This window comes from Epargyreus clarus, unplaced genomic scaffold, assembly GCF_041222505.1.
Source record: "Epargyreus clarus isolate Ecla_fem2 unplaced genomic scaffold, WU_Ecla_fem_2.2 ptg000008l, whole genome shotgun sequence".
NCBI classification, from domain to species: domain Eukaryota; kingdom Metazoa; phylum Arthropoda; class Insecta; order Lepidoptera; family Hesperiidae; genus Epargyreus; species Epargyreus clarus.
The window spans coordinates 16,171-33,867 of NW_027332216.1; the positions used below are offsets into that span (position 1 = coordinate 16,171).

Consider the following 17,697-nt stretch of genomic DNA (forward strand, 5'->3'; position numbering starts at 1 on the left):
ACCGACCGACCGACCGACCGACCGACCGACCGACCGACCGACCGACCGACCGACCGACCAACCAACCAACCAATTTAATGTGTCTACCTATTATGGTTCCGGAGATATAGCCCTGTGACAGACGGACAGACAGCGAAGTCTTAGTAATAGGGTTCCGTATTTACCGTTTGGATACGGAACCCTAAAACGAAACGATTATTTCACCGTTTTTAAAAATTCTACTTGAGCCTTTTCAGTGCAGTCTGGTTTTTGATTTTTTAATTAAATTACTTGTTTTAAAGTATTATTTATTTTATTAGATTACTTGTTTATATTGTTAGTAGAAAGTATACTATGAAAGTGAAATTCAAAGGTAAAATAAAACAAAGTAGTCACACACTCTTAAAGAGTTTTTTAATTTTATTTTGTTCTTGGAACTAGGATAACATCCGTCACTGCATTCAAACGCACCATAACTTTAATATTTATATTGTAAAAGAATAATTATTTTTGAAGCATATTGTCTCTAAAATATAATGCATTAAATTTGCAATTTTTATAAATCTTCAGGATAGGTACAGTAGTAGTGATCAAAATGTGTCGGTTGGTGCGGTGCGCGACGCCCGCGGTCCGCGCAGCGCGCTGTCCTCGTGTTTAATCTTAAGTTTATATGATTTCGTCGAATTGCTCACAATAAGATAAGAGAACATGTTTTAACTGCGACAATAAAACATTTTTACGAATAATTTCTAAATATGTGTATATAAATAAAAGTAACACTTTTCTATGCCCTTTTAATCATTTGCTTTGTGAATAGATATTATTTTATTCTTATCGAATTACACACGGTATTTGAGTTAACATTAGAATAGTGTGAGAAACGCGGTAAAAACATTGCGTTGAGAACATCTGCTGGCGTGTGAAGCGCCGGCGTCGCGCACGCAACCGCACTCATACAGTGGGACGCTTCACGCCCTGCACGCACACACATACAACTCGTCGCTGCATTCTAATATAGTGATATATCTTAATTAACTTGTACTTTATTTACCTACAAATAAATAAACAGAATTTAAAATACTAGATTATCACGATTTGTTACTTTTACAACAAAGTCAAGTCGTTAAGTATCAACATGTAAGTGATTAATTAAATCAAAGTAAATTGTTAATTCTCTAAGTACATAGAATTATTATCAATTAAAGGTTTACAATCTAAAATCACAACAAGAGCGAGGGACGATTCGACGTCCACCCGGAAACCAGTATAGTTGATTACAAAAATAACGCTATGCGAAACAAAGTAGTCGAGCGACTTCCCCGCCCGGTCGGGAGCCGACGACGTACTCGTAATACTGATGGCGCCACCGCCGACCGATCACAGCTGCACAGCCATAGGCCACTCTCCCTCACTCACTCTCTCCTCCACCTTCCCCTCACTCCCCACTTATCTTTATCATAAACTTTATGAAAATATACGAGTCTCTATGCAGGAGATTAACATCGACGCCGAAGCGCCGATCGGTACGGAACCACATTAGGAAACATAACTCGCTCATTCGTCCAAATCCTCAACTAACGTCGCCTATACAATACGCGTAATACAATATCCGTGTGTTATCACACCGTTCGTCAAACACGCGAGCGCCATCCGTTTTTAATATCGACGAAGGGCGCTCGGGCGGTCAGTCGGGCTCTCGGGCACTTGACGATCGGGCGCTCAGGCGAGCTGCGGCGGCGGCTTGCCGGGCCCCACGCGCTCGTCGGCGGCCAGCAGACGGTCCAGCTCGTCGTCCTCGTAGAACACCACGAAGTGTTCGGGCTTCGCTACTGCCTCGAAGATGGAGCACACGGAGGGCTTCACGTTGTAGAAGTAGAGCGGCTGCAGGCGCGCGTGGAAATCAGCAGTCAACTGCTCGATGCTCTTGGCGGCGGTGTAGTCGGCGCTGTAGATGTGCGTGCACTCGATCACGACGGGCACGGAGCTGCTGGCGGCGCACTTGGTCACCAGCCGCCGCACGTAGTCCACCGACGGGAACATCAGGCAGCGGTCCGGCGTGATCATCAAGTACTCCACGCCCTGTTCCGTCTGCAACCGATGTCGGGTTTTATAGTATTGCAAATACCTAATATTATATCATCTCACTCGCCTGGGAGGCTATTCAAAATAATAAAAAAATATATGGTGGACTATAACGTGTTTATAACGGTCGTGCCGTCGCGATCAAAAGCCTTTATTACGTTATTGTACTCGTATAATTACATAGTAATATTAGCGCACTCACTTTAAGCATCTCCACAGAAAATTTGGGACGAGCTGCGTGATACAGAATGAATATAATGTTGACCACCACTCCGGTCAGGATCCCCAGCTCGATGGGCAGCGTGAGGCACAGGATGAACGTGCCCACGCCCGGGACCAGGTCCAATTCTGAAAGACAGTGAATAGTTAAATGTTAATTATGAACTATTATTTATTAATGTCTACAATTTCCATTAAATATTAAAGATTGTTTATACTAAATTTTACTTCTGTACTGTTATACTATTATAAATCTTACTTTTAGCTCGCCACATGGGTTTGATGACGTCATATTCCACCATGAACAAAATAGCCGATATGATTACTGCTGCCAGCGCCGCTTTCGGGATAAACTCAAAATATTGCGTGAAAAATTGCAGCGCCAGAATAACCATTAACCCTGTAATAAACAATTAAGTTTAATTAAAATAATCATGATGATCTAGATTAAAAAATCTGAAAAAGTTCAGCACAACAGAGCCGCACTACGCACCGGTGTAGAGGCCGTTGAAAGTAGTCTTGACTCCGGAGCCATTGGAGACGACGGAGCGCGCGAGCGACCCGCCGCCCGGATATGCCTGCATGAAGGAGTTACCCACGCTGGCCAAGCCCAGCGCGATCATCTCCTGCGTGGCGTCGATGGTGCGGCCGTCGGAGAACGCCTTGCAAATGGCGATGTCCTCAAGCAGCACGATGAGCGGAATGACGAGCAGCCCCGAGCCCAGCTCCGACACCATCTCCAGGAAGTTCGCCGTGGTGTTGTCGGCGCGCACGTAGCTGAAGGGCGGCAGTTGCGGCACCGGCACGCCCGACGGTATGGCACCTGGATGGCATCAAGCTATCATGTAAACTATTATTGTGAACGATGCGAATGCGACATATCTGATGTGTCACTCTACTATACGGCGATACATGAGCGTGCAAGCTTTCCATGGATAATGATAAAGAAATAACTGGAAGACCAGATATAAAAAGTGCGATGCAGCTATAGACAGGAAGAAAATGAAGCCTAAGGTGTAAGGCTAATGTGTAATTTAATGAGTTTTATGTTAGTGATGCACGAAATCGAATCGTGTCATAGTTTTTACTAACCCTCTCGATTCATTCCCACATTTTTAGCTGACGCACGCATAGGGAAATACAAAGTGTTAGTCAATGAAACCTGGTAAATATAAATAATTATAAATAAACATAATATTATTATTATTATAAGTATTATATTATCGGAATAGATATTGAAATATATTAATCGATGGAAGTAGTAGTTAAAGAAATGGAATATGTATTCTATCAGTCGCGCTCCTGCAGCATCTGTAAACAGACAATCTGACACATCTGTAAATGTGGTATTCACGTGAGTTAGTAGTGGCGAGTACGTACCCATGAGGCGCACGGGCGCGGCGCCGTGCGTGGCCACGAACCAGTAGCCGAGCGCGCCGGTGGCCACCACCACGATGGCGTTGCGGCACGTGCCCAGCAGCCACATGCAGCGCGTCAGCACCTTCTGACGGGTGCTCGGACCCTCTTCCGTTTTCTCGCCCAACTTTATCATCCCAATTTTCTGAAATTTATATTTTGTTATTTAATCGAATGAAATAGTATATTATGACAACTATGAAAATATTTAATCAAGTAAAATAAATAATATTTGAATTAATACATAAATTTAAAGATGTACACCTATTTAAATACTCATACCAGAGGTACCTTGTACTGGAATAAGTAAGTTTGCGAATAAATAGCCTCCTTACCCTCATGCATAGTAGCAGAGCGATGCAGATGAAGCCAAGCACGGGGTCCCAGAGCGAGGCGGAATGCAGGTTTTTAAATATTGAGATCCACTGCTGCAGGAACGTAGTGCCGGTCACTTTGATGGCGAACAGGTCCTTGACCTGCGAAGTGGCGATCATCAGCGCCACGGCGGAGGTGAAGCCGGACGACACGGGGCCCGATACGAAATTGATGAGGAAGCCGAGTCCAAGGATGCCCATGAGCAACTCCACCAGCCCCGTGAGGAAGTTGAGCAGGATGGCCTTCTCGACCACGCCACCGGCCACCTGGTACGTGAGCAGCGAGGCGATGGCGGTGGGCCCGGCGGGCACGGCGCGGCAGCCGCCCAGCACGATGTAGATGAAGCAGCCCAGGAACGAGCCGTACAGCCCGTGCTGCGGCGGCAGCCCCGCGATGTTGGAGTAAGCCAGAGACTGAGGGATCACCGTCAGACCCACCGTGATGCCGGCAATAAGGTCTCCTACGGCTTTATCCGTGTTGTATCTGTTCAACAAAATTTATCTAGTATGTACATTGTAGGTACATCAAAATGCGGCAAGCATCAAACTTTAATAACTGTATTAATTTATTTTAACGTAGCAGGAGGATTATTATACACTGTCAATTAAAAAATATTAATTGATGAGGGCACTTATTCACTCAGATATATTTGTCGTCTAGAACGGGGGAAAGTACCCACGAAGGGTTGTAGCTTAATCTGGAACTTCAAGTGCTTTATTCATGTACGTATACTAGGCGAAGGACCCCTGGATATGTACCATAGTTATTCGTTTCTCATAAAAAGGTTATAAAGAGAATTTAATGATTCGAACGATATTTGGTGTAGTGGAAAGTGGGAAATGCGGTCGTATGTATGGTCGTAGGTACTTACTGCGGCAACCAGGCGGTGATGGGCACGCGCTTGTGGAGCGTCTTGCGGTTGCAGCGGCGACGCAGCGCCGCGCGCCAGCCCTCGCGCGCGCCTCCCTCCGACACTGCCGAAAGCACATACGCAATTACTACACGTACGACGTATATGACACCGATCACCCTCGCCCTCGTCGACCACTACATGCACAAAATCACTCAAATAACTAAATAACACACTAGGGGCCTACTACCTATAGATACTATCGTACTCCGACTGGATTCTAACGTTAAGTCTGTCACTATGCATCTTTTTGCGAAATTCAGTTTCCTGGCAGAGGACAACTTTCCCATTTTTCTACAGAATTATCTTGAGCTCCATAAACACATGAAATTGACGGCCAACAGCGGATATAAGACTGATAATAATTTCTTCTCAAGATTTAACCAACTATCTGCTAACAATTATTATACAGTGTGATTAAAAATCGCCCGGTGAGGGTAGGTTGACGGTTGACACGTTAATAATTCACATGCGGCGAGGGTAGCGACAGGTTCAAGGCGAGCGCTCGCGACCTTCGCGACAGCCCGCTACGATCCCACGTAGTATCGACACAAAATCAATTCCACGCCTGGTGTTTTGTTAGATGCAAATGCGAGTCATCGCTGACTAATTTAAGTTAAAAAAATGTTAGTACTTACAGATGTAGTCGTTGCTGGCATGTTTGTCGTCGGGCGGCGGCAGCGAGCCTGATGACGCATTGTGTTTTCGCCGCGGGATCATTCTGCTAATAAACACACTGACTGTTAGTACTCCAGTTATGACACCCATGGCGGATCACTATTCTACAACTGGAAATTATTTATAAGTCCACCTATTTACAAGCCGACCTAATGTATTAATTTTTACACTATAGGTCTCTCTCTCGTGTTTTACTCATAATTACTAATCAGAGGAGTATGCGAATCGTTGTGAAATGCAAAAGCGAGTGGGGTGAATATAGTAATGTTTACGGGCATTGTCGCCATTGTCTAGATTATGTGTTGTGTGGTGCGACCGCGGCGTGTGTGCGCAGCTGCGGCGGCGGCCCGCTGCGGCCCGCCAGTGCCGCCAGTGCCGCCGGAGCCGAAATAAGCAGGAGAAGGAGCCTAGCAGTTTCTTTAGATGATAAACTGATAACGCGAAATTGATAAATTTAATTATCTGATTTCATTTTACATGTTTACATGATTAAAGTTACATATCAAAACGCGCGGCGGCGAATTAGACAAATTTATATTTACACGACTTATTATAAGCAAACTACAGATTATAAAATTCGTTCCTACTGTGACCTTATGACAGTTGCTCAATTTAAACAAGTACAACTGAAGCATAAAATAGTAATAGGGTTAATAAAAGCTGAAAATCGATTTCATATGCTATTTCCCTGGTCGCGAGGGGGAAGTCCGGATATTCGCTTACAGCAGACGTAGGCTTGTTTGGCTAAAGACAAGTATGGTAAAAAAAAAAACACAAATGAAATCGAGGGAGGACCGCATTGACAAAAACATTAATAGTTCAAAAGGTGTCCCCTGCCCACACACCAATCGATTCCGACAACTATTGATGACATTGATCGATGATCGAAAGATGTCGATGGACGTTGAATGGGTGCCTGTACCATCGATCGATCGATTTTTTGCGGGCATCTTACTCGCCGGTGCCACAAGTGGGTGTGGTAAAAGGGGGATTTGATAGGGCTTCTAGCATGATGTTATTAGTTTAAAAAATAGCTCCAAATGAGCCTGAATGCAGAATTGCCCTGGTGCATATCTCACGACCTTACGATTTAGTTGCGAAGAAAAATAATATTTAAGGGGCTATCCAATCGTTATGCGGAGCGTTGGACCAGCAAAAACAGTCATATTTGTTAATGCAATTTTTTGTCGGATAAACACCGCAACAACGACGGACGACCTGCTCGAAACTACAACATACGAGTATTATAGTGGTACCTATTTATAAAAGGTATATTAGGTGGTGTAAGTACTGTGAGTTCAAATTGCTTCTTCCGATGTTAAGATTTTCGGCGGGTGGTACAGCACACCTCTAAACGCATTGTATTTATTAAGCGGTAATGACATTGACATTGCGCGCGCGCCGCGGCCCGCCGCCGCGCTCCCGCAGATATCATCGTCTCGCAGACGGGCCGCTTCTGACCACGACAGTCATACCGCACGCTTAACGCTCTTTCTTTACTTTTCATCAATTCCATAATTAAATTCATTGAATATATAATTTATTATCAAAATATGTAAAACAATCACATAAAAACACGTATTATCTGTTTTTGTCAAATGGGTGGACGTAGCTACGCAACATTATACGCAATAGACAAAACCATACAAATAACAATAGCTCGCCCTTTGACCGACAAAAGTCTGCAAAAATTCTACGTGTCGAACCGGCTTTATTTCAAGTTTTAATTTAAGTTGAACAAAGAAAGAGAACTTTATCCAAATAAGTAGAGTTGTGATATCTATTTATGTCTAATTTCGAAATAAAATACATATTTTCATCATTTCAATCGTCGTCCGTTTAAACTAAACTAAGTATGTTATATAAAGGAACGTAAGTGACTTTCGACCTGTATAAATGTCGTACATTTCGTAGGATACCCGATACATACATAAGCGATATCGGGCAATCGCATATATCGCGGTATATCCGGAAACTTAAGGCGAACTAGCCAACATTTCAGCTTTGTCGTCTTCGCCGCTGTTGCCGAATCGACGTCGCTATTTAAACTTTTTTGACCTACAATTCTTAGCTGTCCACTTATGGTATCCCGTTAATGTCTATTTCACATTCTGCGATACACCTCATGCACCGTTCAATTACTACAGGGCACTTGTGTACATAGTTGTAGTTGTAATGATGGAACACTAAATTCTATATACTCGCTTAGAAGTAGATACATTATGTATTTCTTTGTTCAAAAAAAATATAGTTACATAAATCAAATGGTTGACCGTTATTAATTTATGTTCCAGGGTTTTAAGCCGCAAATACCTATATCTTAAATGGTTAGTGTTATCTTAAAATAGTTTATGCAAAACATGTCAATTGTTATACAATTCCGACCATAAAGGTCTCGTTTTTTTCCTGGAACTTCATCGCACGTGCTCTCTGACGTTTTCCGTTTTTAAAATATTCAAGCCAGGCAAGGCAAGAGATAAATCTGTGAAAACTTATAAAAATAATTCTGTTGTTTTTTTTTTTTTTCAATGGATTGTATCAGAAAAAAATATGTCTATCTGTCTAAACAACATTTTAGCATAGCATGAAACTATGGTCAAAGAACTCGTTTTTTACTCAGTGTTGTTATGTAAATAATAAAATATATCACTTAAAATAGATTTCTCTCAATATTCATGGGATAAAAAACATTTTAACACGCTTTTATTAGCTTGGGTATTGTATGTATGTATGTAACTATGTAACGGAATCTTTGAACACGATTTCTATCCACTTTGAACGTTCAGTTTAATTCAAAATTTTTAAGAATTCTCAAAAACCGATGACAATACACGATTTTAATAATTTTGTACCATTGTCCTTATCAACATCCTCAAGATTAACGATTTTCGAGGCGAGATTGTTCGAGCGCCTTAGAGAAAGTTCATCGTAAAATTTTTAGATTGCAACAATTATTGCTTTTTAGTTTTGAAAGTAATAATGTTATTTCCCTATAACTCAAATATTCTGAAACATATCTACAATGCCCTCTTGTAGAATGATTTTTAGGATTCCGTACTCAAAGGGTAAAACGAAACCCTCCAGTCTGTTCGTGTGTCACAGGGCTTTATCTCTTAAACCGTAATAGATAGACACTTGATTTTTTACAGAGGATGCATAATGGTGGTCGCTATAACAACAAATACTAAAAATTAATAAAATAAATATAGTTTGAAAAACTAAAAAACACGCTTTTATAATAAAATCAACTAAAAGTAGAAATTAATTCTCAATCTAGGAATCAATTAAGGAACAGTAAATAGTATAATTGTGGAAAAAGTGTGGAGCGCTTTTCGAAAACTGATAAATGGAGCACCCCATGGAGTTTTTCAAACTATATTTATTCTGTCAAAAGATGTAGGTATCTCAATTTAAATAAATCGTTATTAAATTACCTTCAAAACTCTTTCCATTTGTTATGTGTTTAGTTGTATTTATTTACATCCATTTATTATAGATATATAATATATAGGTACAACTGAAGTAATTAAAAAAGTTAAAAATGAACTTCCTCCCGTAGAAGTATTGCCTTAGCGCTATGACATAGGGGGTGCAATAAGAGTTCTCCTTGAAAGCCGGCGATGTATTGGCGATTCCTCTGGTGTTGCAAATGTTCATAAACGACGGTGACTACTTTCCACCAGGTAGCCCTTCTGCCTTATTGTCGTTAGGTATACATATAAAAATAAAATCTTATCTACTTCGTCTGATTTATTGTAAGTAATAATTTTTCCAAACAATATTTCCAATATTACCTAACCAAACTGAACAGATGCAAGATATATTGTAAGAAATACTACAGTAAGTAACTCAATTTAAATAAAAAGTTTGATTGAATAAATTATTTTAACCATAGTATATTTTATTAAACAAAAAGGGAAATTTAACATTTAGAAGATGAATCACTTGACAGAGTAGTTGAAGGATATAGAAATATACATGAAGTGTCGTGACTTATTCCTCAGTAGGTACAGTCCCTAAGTGCGAGGAATCTGAATATGGAACGGTAACGGAGTATTTGTGATAGATTTCAGGTAGAATTTCTTCATATTTCAAGTAGGCAACTGAAAACAAAATGTAAAACGGAAACGGAAAACAAAAGGTGGCAAGGGTGGTACTGTTGGGGTACCAGAAAGGGACCAAATATGTTTATTGATGATGCACCTACGCTTTTTTTTTTTGTTTACGAGGTAACTTCAACGACGTGGGAGCGACACTGGGTTATGTGGGACTTTTACCGCACTAAAACCCCGCCGGTAGCCGTCCTCAGCGCTTGGCGGAGAACTCCGGGATCTCCGATGGAACACAACCGGAGTCCTCCGAGCTCGAGCTCTGCCCTTGGGGAAGCAATTTACGCTCCTCCCGCACACCTGGTGTTTACGACGGTATGCGGCCACACACACACCGCCAGCCATCACAGAAGCCCCCTTTTAGTCGCCTTTTACGACAGGCAGGGGATAGCGTAGCCGTATTCTAGTCCCGGGACTACAGGGACAAATGATGATGTACCTACCTAAGAGATGAAAATGGTAAAAAAGACTAAAGTTAAAGAACGAAATTAATTACTTAAAAGCAAACGCTAATCTCGCTGACCACTGGACACGGTGAGGACAAAGTCACAATATACCTTGAGCCTTGTCGTGTCGCAGCACTCACAGCTCTTACGCAGCACGATAAAAACTGTTACAGTGTTGCTTGTGATAGTTGTGATCGGCTGGTGCACTGTTAACGCAACATTTAACACGGTGATCCACGACGCGGCGGCGGCGCTTCGATACGAACTACGGACACTTACGAAAGTGCAAAATGCACTACCATTAATATCGTGGTTACGACCAATATAAAACGAAAACAAATAAAAGGCAAAATGCTTCAGTCTTGACCTTTTTCGCCTATTTAAAATGAATCATGCATAAGTAGCGCGACATTTTTTTAAGTTTGAATTTATATTGGCTTTTCGTCAGCTCTATAAATAATATAATACTAGATACGGGACAATCAGATTTATTTTGAGTACAATAAAAACATTTTATCCTGAGAAAGAACACAAATACAGACGCAATCTAATCGGTGGAGTTGCAAAAAAGATTTTAAAATATTTACCTTTACGGTAGCCTTATGTACCATAAAAGACGTTAGATAAAGCTCTAAAACACTTTCACACTCCTACATACATATACATCCGAAAACACATTTTATTTGAGTACTCTCTATTACGGCACAAGATAATAAAAAATCTAGTATCTTTTATTAAGGAGCATACTTTAACCTACCAGGAAACAATTTTCACTTTCCTCACAGGAAATATATACTAAAATATAATACGCAAGCAGGTAATACCATTAATTACATGCATATGTTCACAAGCTACTCTGACGATTTTACAAACATACAAACGAACGAGTCCATCACTTGCACCAGAATGCATATTCTATAACAGTACCATATAATTGCAAAATGGATATTGATAGAACAACACAAGCAACACCCTAACGTCGATCCTGCACATGACACACAGCACGGAAGCCGAACCCGAACCTGCGCCCGTCGCTTACCCGTCACAGAACAGGAGTCGGGGGGGAACCTCGGGAACGGGGTTGGTCACTCACTGGTTGCGGCGGTCGGGGTGCCTGTGTCAGGTGCACATGGGGCGCGGCGCGGCGCGGGGCGGCGGCGGCGGCGACGTGTTGGGGCTGGTGGAGCGCGGCTCGGCGGCGGAGGCGGCCGTGGCGGCGGCGGTGCGGGCTGCGGTGCGGACTGGAGCGCGGTGCGGGACGGGCGGCAGAGCGTGCGACCACCGAAGAGGTCCGAGCGCGACTGTGGCCGGCCGGGCGGCGCGCTGGCGGTGTGCGCTGCGCTCGCGAGATCGCCGAGATGCGCCGCGGAGGCTGCGCGCCGCCCGCGCCCCGCTCCCCGCCGCGCCGGAAGCGGCCGCCACCCCGCTCCTGGGGGTTGTAATGACGTACATCCTCTCAGATGCCTAAGTGATATTGAATTAACTACGAGATGGCATTAGCTTACACTGGAATCAGTTTAACTAATATACCTATACCTACTTTTGATCTACTGAATTATCAAATATTATGATCAGAAACCCGTTTTAAACTTTTCTTTCTCTCTGTAGGTAGAAGATACGCAAAATTGAGTCATAATCATAATCATGATGAATTAGGGGAAGTTTAAATGTAGAGTTCAAAAAAAGTAGAGTTTATCACTGGGTATGGAGAATTTGTGATATTATTTATCTGAATGGGACAATAAGACACATTCAGTTAAATAATCCCAGAAAAGGTAACGTAGTAGTAACATAATAACCGTATGTAGTAGTAAATCCTTTTCATAAGATGCCCCGGAACCCGAAGGAGCATATGTTGGAAACGTAAGTGTAAGGATAAACCTAGACCTAATTGTCATGAAACGTTCACCGGTGGCTCGTGGTTTCAGTTTCATATCAAGAGCTATTATAGTTGTCGTCCTCATTAACAATTGCCTTAAACAAGCAATTGGCTTCTGTTCAAAGTCAACTTGACGTATGCAAGTGATGCGCAACCAATTATTATTAAATCTATCTATAGATATCGGCTTATACTTGCTTAGTTAAATAGGCTTATAAATAGATATATGTGACATAAATGTTTGAAACGATATTAGGTAATATTGACCGTTGGAGTCCACTCGTACTGTGATCGCCTATTGCAGAGTTGCAGACATACAAACCTTACAGGTTCCTTGCTGATAACGTACACTCATCATTTCTACAAATACTCCAAAGTATAGTAGTGCTTCAGTAGTCGTTTAGTTATAATTATGATTTGTGCGTCAAAATCAAGCAATTATAAAGATCTACTTATCTTTACCTATTATGTAAAATTGACGTTCAGTATTCAGTAGTAGGTAGGTAATTATAATGATAAACTAGTTTTATTGGTATCAGGTATATTTTTATTATTTGGGAGTTTAGGAATTGGTAATAATGTATTATTTATTTACTGCTTATATAAAACCCCTGTTTTACACAATGTAGATGCAGCATTAATTTTGCTTGGAACATAAAGTGATATTTAACAATTCAACTTCGATCAACAATACCAACAGTTGGTATTGTTGATCGAAGCAATTCAAGTTAAAACATTCGATGGTTTATGTACCGAACACTACCGACCAGTTCCCAATGTCCAATCGCATTAAAATGTTGCACGGTCATTCTGCTTCGATAACAATACATGAGTCAATAACAAAAAGTATGCGTAGAAAAAATGATTCTTTATATTTAGATCTTTTGGGAATATAGATTTAGAAATATATTTTTGTCAGACCCTATTTGATCGCTTGCCGTGATCTCTTGTGAAATATATATGAGGCCTACAACAAAGAAAAATATAACACAGTATTTTTTATTTGTAGAATAGTAAACAATAAAATATCCAATTAGTCACACGAGTGGCAAACAGCGTTCCGGCGCGCGGCTTATCGCGCGCACTCGACGCCGGCGCCCGCGCTCGCCGCGCACACGGTACGTACCCGGCTACGTAATCATGCTAATGATTGCAAATTCACAAACTATTTATCTATACAGAATTAATTTAACCGCTGTAAAAATATTCCGATGTGTGTCAAAGACGAAGCCGAGCTCGATAACAGCCACCAATATTGGAATACTAGATATTTTCTACATTAAACTACTACACAGTGTAGTTGATCGAATAAATTTTATGAAATAAAAAGTTACTTTTAAAAAAAAAATAACAAGAAAAAACTATTTTGGTTCTTAATTTGATTGAGATATAAAATTATTTTATATATAATACTTATTTCATTGTCTCGTTTTTGTATGGACAATGCACACAAATCGCGACGAACACACTTCGGTGACTAGTATGAATACTTATTTTTTTAAGATTATAAGTATATTGAAATATTAATTTATAAAAAAAAATATAATATTGATTAGATTAATATAAGATTTGAGTAAATATACAAAAATACAATAATATTACAACAGTTATCAGTCACCATTTTAGGTACTGACCGAAAATGGTGATAACCGTTATACAATATTATTGTACTTTATATAGGTATAATACTGACCTTAGTCGACGTGATAATGTCAATAATTTAATATTATGTAGGTATTGAATGATTTTTAATTAAATGTATTTATTTATACCTACATAGTTCAACTAAATTAACACATTCAAAATAGTGGACAGAGCCGTGCGACAGATAACGAGACAGCGGAAGATTAGTAATAGCGTCCCGTTTTTAAAATTCGGCCACGGAACCCTAATTGACGCACAGGGGTAAGCAGCACTGCTTCGCAATTCAATATGACACTTAGATAATATCGTGTTATTAGAACATGTCGCGATTGGTAGTCAAGTATTCACTACTTATTACATAAACAATGAATTCTAACAAGATACGCTACTTGATGACATTGTACAGATATGGTGTATCTGCATAAATAAAACCCTTTAACTCTGTAATTTACCAATTGCCATAAGTATCACTTACGTTAGAATGTATTTTAAAACAGAATAATTAATTAATATTTACTTAATTAATACCGAAGCGTACTTCATTAGATATTTCCGTTATTAAAAAAAACAGTTGTAATTAAATTTGCCTATTAATTTGCACCGTAGTTGTGTAGGATACCTTCTCCGCTGTTGGCTACATAACTAATTGTAGTTGTTGTACCTACTTAGATGCGTGCGTAAGGAAATTACCTTGAGGGACAGTAGCATAAATCAACTTTGTCGATGGACAATATCAGTTAATATATACGATATACGTTAATATATAGATCTTTCTTTGAAGATCAGGCAAAGAGTAATAACCAATTCTACGTTTCGAGGAGACGGCGACACTGGAATCTTCGGGGGAATAAACCAATAACGCTTAATCATGAAGGGCATCAAAAACCAAAAAAGTCAAAGTGACGTTGCTTGCTTGTGAGTGAGGTACGCCAGAAGATCACGTGAACAACTTTGAAAACAACTCTAGTGATCATGATTAACTAGTGATTCTCCCGTGTTAATAAGTAATACCACTAACATCTGTGAAAGCAGAACAAGTATTTATTAACCTATAGGTCATGGCCCGCTGCAGCCATCTTTTAAATAATGCCAGAACCACCGCAGCTTACTTCTTTTTCTTGAAGACGATATTTCGTCGGTTGTGTCGCCAAGGTCTACACGGTCTACCTATGGAGGTGGGGCATTGAAATGCGCCAAGAACCAACTTAGCAGCACCCGCCTTCAATATCGAAATGTAGTCAGGATAGCCGTCTCTAGTCTTCATAATTCCAAAAGTAGGATTTCAAAACCTTGCGAACAGTCGGTATTTTCGTAAATTTTCCTGTTTTGTTCTGTCGAATATGAAGTTTATCAACATAGTAGGTCGATGAATTGCATGAAACTGTCCAGGGTGATGTCATTGTTATCCAATGTACCGGTTTTCTGCTCGCTTTTTATTTTTATGTGTATGTTACTTTAGCCTCTCGCCTTGAAGAGCAGGGTAGGTGATGCATTGCAAGATCTGGCATAATACAATCTGACCATTCCGTTAATGGAACAGTTTTCCGTGAACTTTGTGAACTTACCTACAAGTTTGCGAAGTTATTTCACTCGTAGTTCCGTACCTATCGAGCTTTTCAAAATCAAAGAAAGACGATTCAGATTAGGTATTCGTTCTTAAATATTACTTACCTTATTAAAACAGGGAACAATCTTAGTATATATTTTTTTTCTTATATAACTACAACATTTCAACGTTAGGATTATCTTATATATAAAATTCTCGTGTCACAATGTTAGTTACCGTACTCCTCCGAAATGGCTTTACCGATTTTCACCAAATTTTAAACTTATGTTCAGTAGGTCTGAGAATCGGCTACTATCTATTTTTCATACCCCTACTATCATAGGACTTAAAGAATTGGCCTTTTACGAAACCTTTTTACTCAGTGGATGAATTTCTAGGAAAATAGGTTTATGTAGACTAAGAAAGGGTAAATTGACATTATGATTAGGACATATGATATATTGATGTAATAATATGTAATTTGTTAATTTTGACATTCATGATTGTAATAATTTGTATATTTTGTATAATGGATTAAAATTAGCGACTATAAAATTGTAATTTTGCAAGCCTTGAAGGTTAAATAAGTGGAAGTTATATTCTTTATTATTTACCTAATTTACTGTACCTTATTTAATCAAATAAAGATTTATTATTATTATTATTACCCCTAAGTGATAAGGGTTGTTCACCCTTAACATTATTTTATTTCTATGTCAACACAACGGTTGCCGTGTCAGCTAGTTAAAATATATATGTATATATAACATGTAAAATTCGTGTGCAATGTGTGCAACACATGATTAGGTAAATAAGTGCATATAAATATTATAATAACGTGTTATGTGGCGCCGCGTGACGCCGCCACGTGCGCCGCGGGGGTCAGCGGCCGCCGCCCGCGACGACGCGAGCGTGCCCGCCGGCAGCGATGCGAAACGATGAACATGCGGCCGCTAGCAACGTTCATTGCAAAATTATTAACTTTACTTTACGAAATAACACTAACATTAAACTATAATTTAGTTTGAAAGAAATGCATTTGCGACTTGAAATATTTATGTATTACATTTACATGACGAGAAGTCCACTGCCGACTGCAGCGGGTCGCGGTCGCCCGCGCGTTGAACTCTTTACTGGGCGCGCGAGCTGACCGCTGGTGACAGTGGTGAGTGTGGTGACTAACCGCCGCACTCCTGAAGAGTTCATGTTATAGATGAACTGAACTCACGCCGTACACACTCGACATGCGATCAATTTAAGATTCGGCACCACCAGGGCAAAAATGTTAAATCACTTCTCGTCTCAAATATTATGGAACAAATGGTACAAGAATATCAAACTGTTATCAAATTGACTTAGATATTAAAAAAACCAATGTTTTATATTTTGCCTTAGTTTGTTTATTACTAAAATATTGCGTAATCTGTATGCTCCTAAACACATCCTGTACTGTTTGCATAAATTAAAAGATTTTTTTGAAGTTACTTACTCAGAATTTGATAAGTGGATGTAAACATAAATGTGGATTTAAGTTGTTATGATATATTATAAGTATACCAGCTGACCCGACAAACGTTGTTGCCATATAAATAAAAAAATGTTAAGGGTGAACAATCCTTATCACTTAGGGGTATGGAAAATAGATAGTAGCCTATTCTCAGACCTACTGAATATGCATATAAAATTTGGTGAAAATCGGTAAAGCCGTTTCGGAGGAGTACGATAACTAACATTGTGACACGAGAATTTTTTATATATAAGATTACATTTTGATTTAAAAATTTAGTTGAGCTTTGCTATTTAAAACAATAATCCAAAACATAATATTAAACATAACTAACATAATGTTATATTGAAAAAAAGAAAGAAAGAAGAAAGAACTTCATTACGTAATGAATTGTACACACACACTCATATCAACAACAAATTATCTTAATTATTTACAAAATATGTAGTGGGATATAGGTAAATATTGATAACGGCTTACTAATTAGACCTTAATTTTATATTTATATTTTACTTACCGAATAATTATAACTATTATAGCAGCCGAATTAGCCTCGTTAGCTATAATGTGCTTGGTAGTAGACTAGATATACCATGAGCTTATTTATGGTGACATACGGCACTGCACTGAAGGAAATTCGTATCACCGTTTTTTGTCAGTCGTACTTAGCACTCAAATGATAGAAGAGCGGTGCAACCCGTAGGTATATGAAATATGGTTCTCCGGGAGAGTGATGGTCGTGGTGCTGTGGTGAGTGCCGTCCGAGCCCCCTGGTCCAGCGGGCGCGGGTTGCGGGGGTGAGGCGGGGGCGCGGCGGCGTGGCTGCTCGCGAAAGGTGTCCCCCTCCCCCCTTTCCTCGCTGCCCGCTCTTTCCGCCGCAGTCACGTGCTTCTGCGGGCGTGTGTGC

The 17,697-nt window shown here is 40.1% G+C and overlaps 1 protein-coding gene across 6 annotated transcripts; it reads right to left on the reverse strand.

Moving 5' to 3' along the window:
• Nucleotides 1-371: 371 nt before the first annotated feature.
• On the reverse strand, nt 372-17,363 carry Esp (Epidermal stripes and patches). Of its 6 annotated transcripts, none has more exons than XM_073075495.1 (10): nt 17,308-17,363; nt 5,620-5,705; nt 4,943-5,045; nt 4,032-4,554; nt 3,661-3,841; nt 3,373-3,399; nt 2,774-3,103; nt 2,540-2,680; nt 2,264-2,409; nt 372-2,067 (listed from the first exon to the last, which is right to left on the reverse strand). In XM_073075495.1, the coding sequence occupies exons 2-10, from the start codon at nt 5,699-5,701 to the stop codon at nt 1,699-1,701; spliced, it is 1,902 nt and encodes a 633-aa protein (XP_072931596.1). In that variant the 5' UTR covers nt 5,702-5,705; nt 17,308-17,363; the 3' UTR covers nt 372-1,698. The 6 variants fall into 6 exon arrangements, with proteins under 6 accessions (XP_072931596.1, XP_072931592.1, XP_072931591.1 ...); XM_073075491.1 differs by lacking the exon at nt 17,308-17,363 and adding an exon at nt 11,308-11,497 and having other exon boundaries at nt 5,620-5,702; XM_073075490.1 differs by lacking the exon at nt 17,308-17,363 and adding an exon at nt 11,308-11,497.
• Between the last annotated feature and the right edge of the window lie 334 nt (nt 17,364-17,697).

What these genes read in the sequence shown, in the direction of transcription:
- Esp (XM_073075489.1), bottom strand. Translation starts at nt 5,271, where the DNA reads ATGGGAAAGTTGTCCTCTGCCAGGAAACTGAATTTCGCAAAAAGATGC. An exon ending in CTCTGCTACTATGCATGAGG is followed by an intron (nt 3,842 to 4,031) that starts GTAAGGAGGCTA and finishes TATAAATTTCAG; the next exon opens with AAAATTGGGATGATAAAGTT. An exon ending in TTTCAACGGCCTCTACACCG is followed by an intron (nt 2,681 to 2,773) that starts GTGCGTAGTGCG and finishes TGTTTATTACAG; the next exon opens with GGTTAATGGTTATTCTGGCG.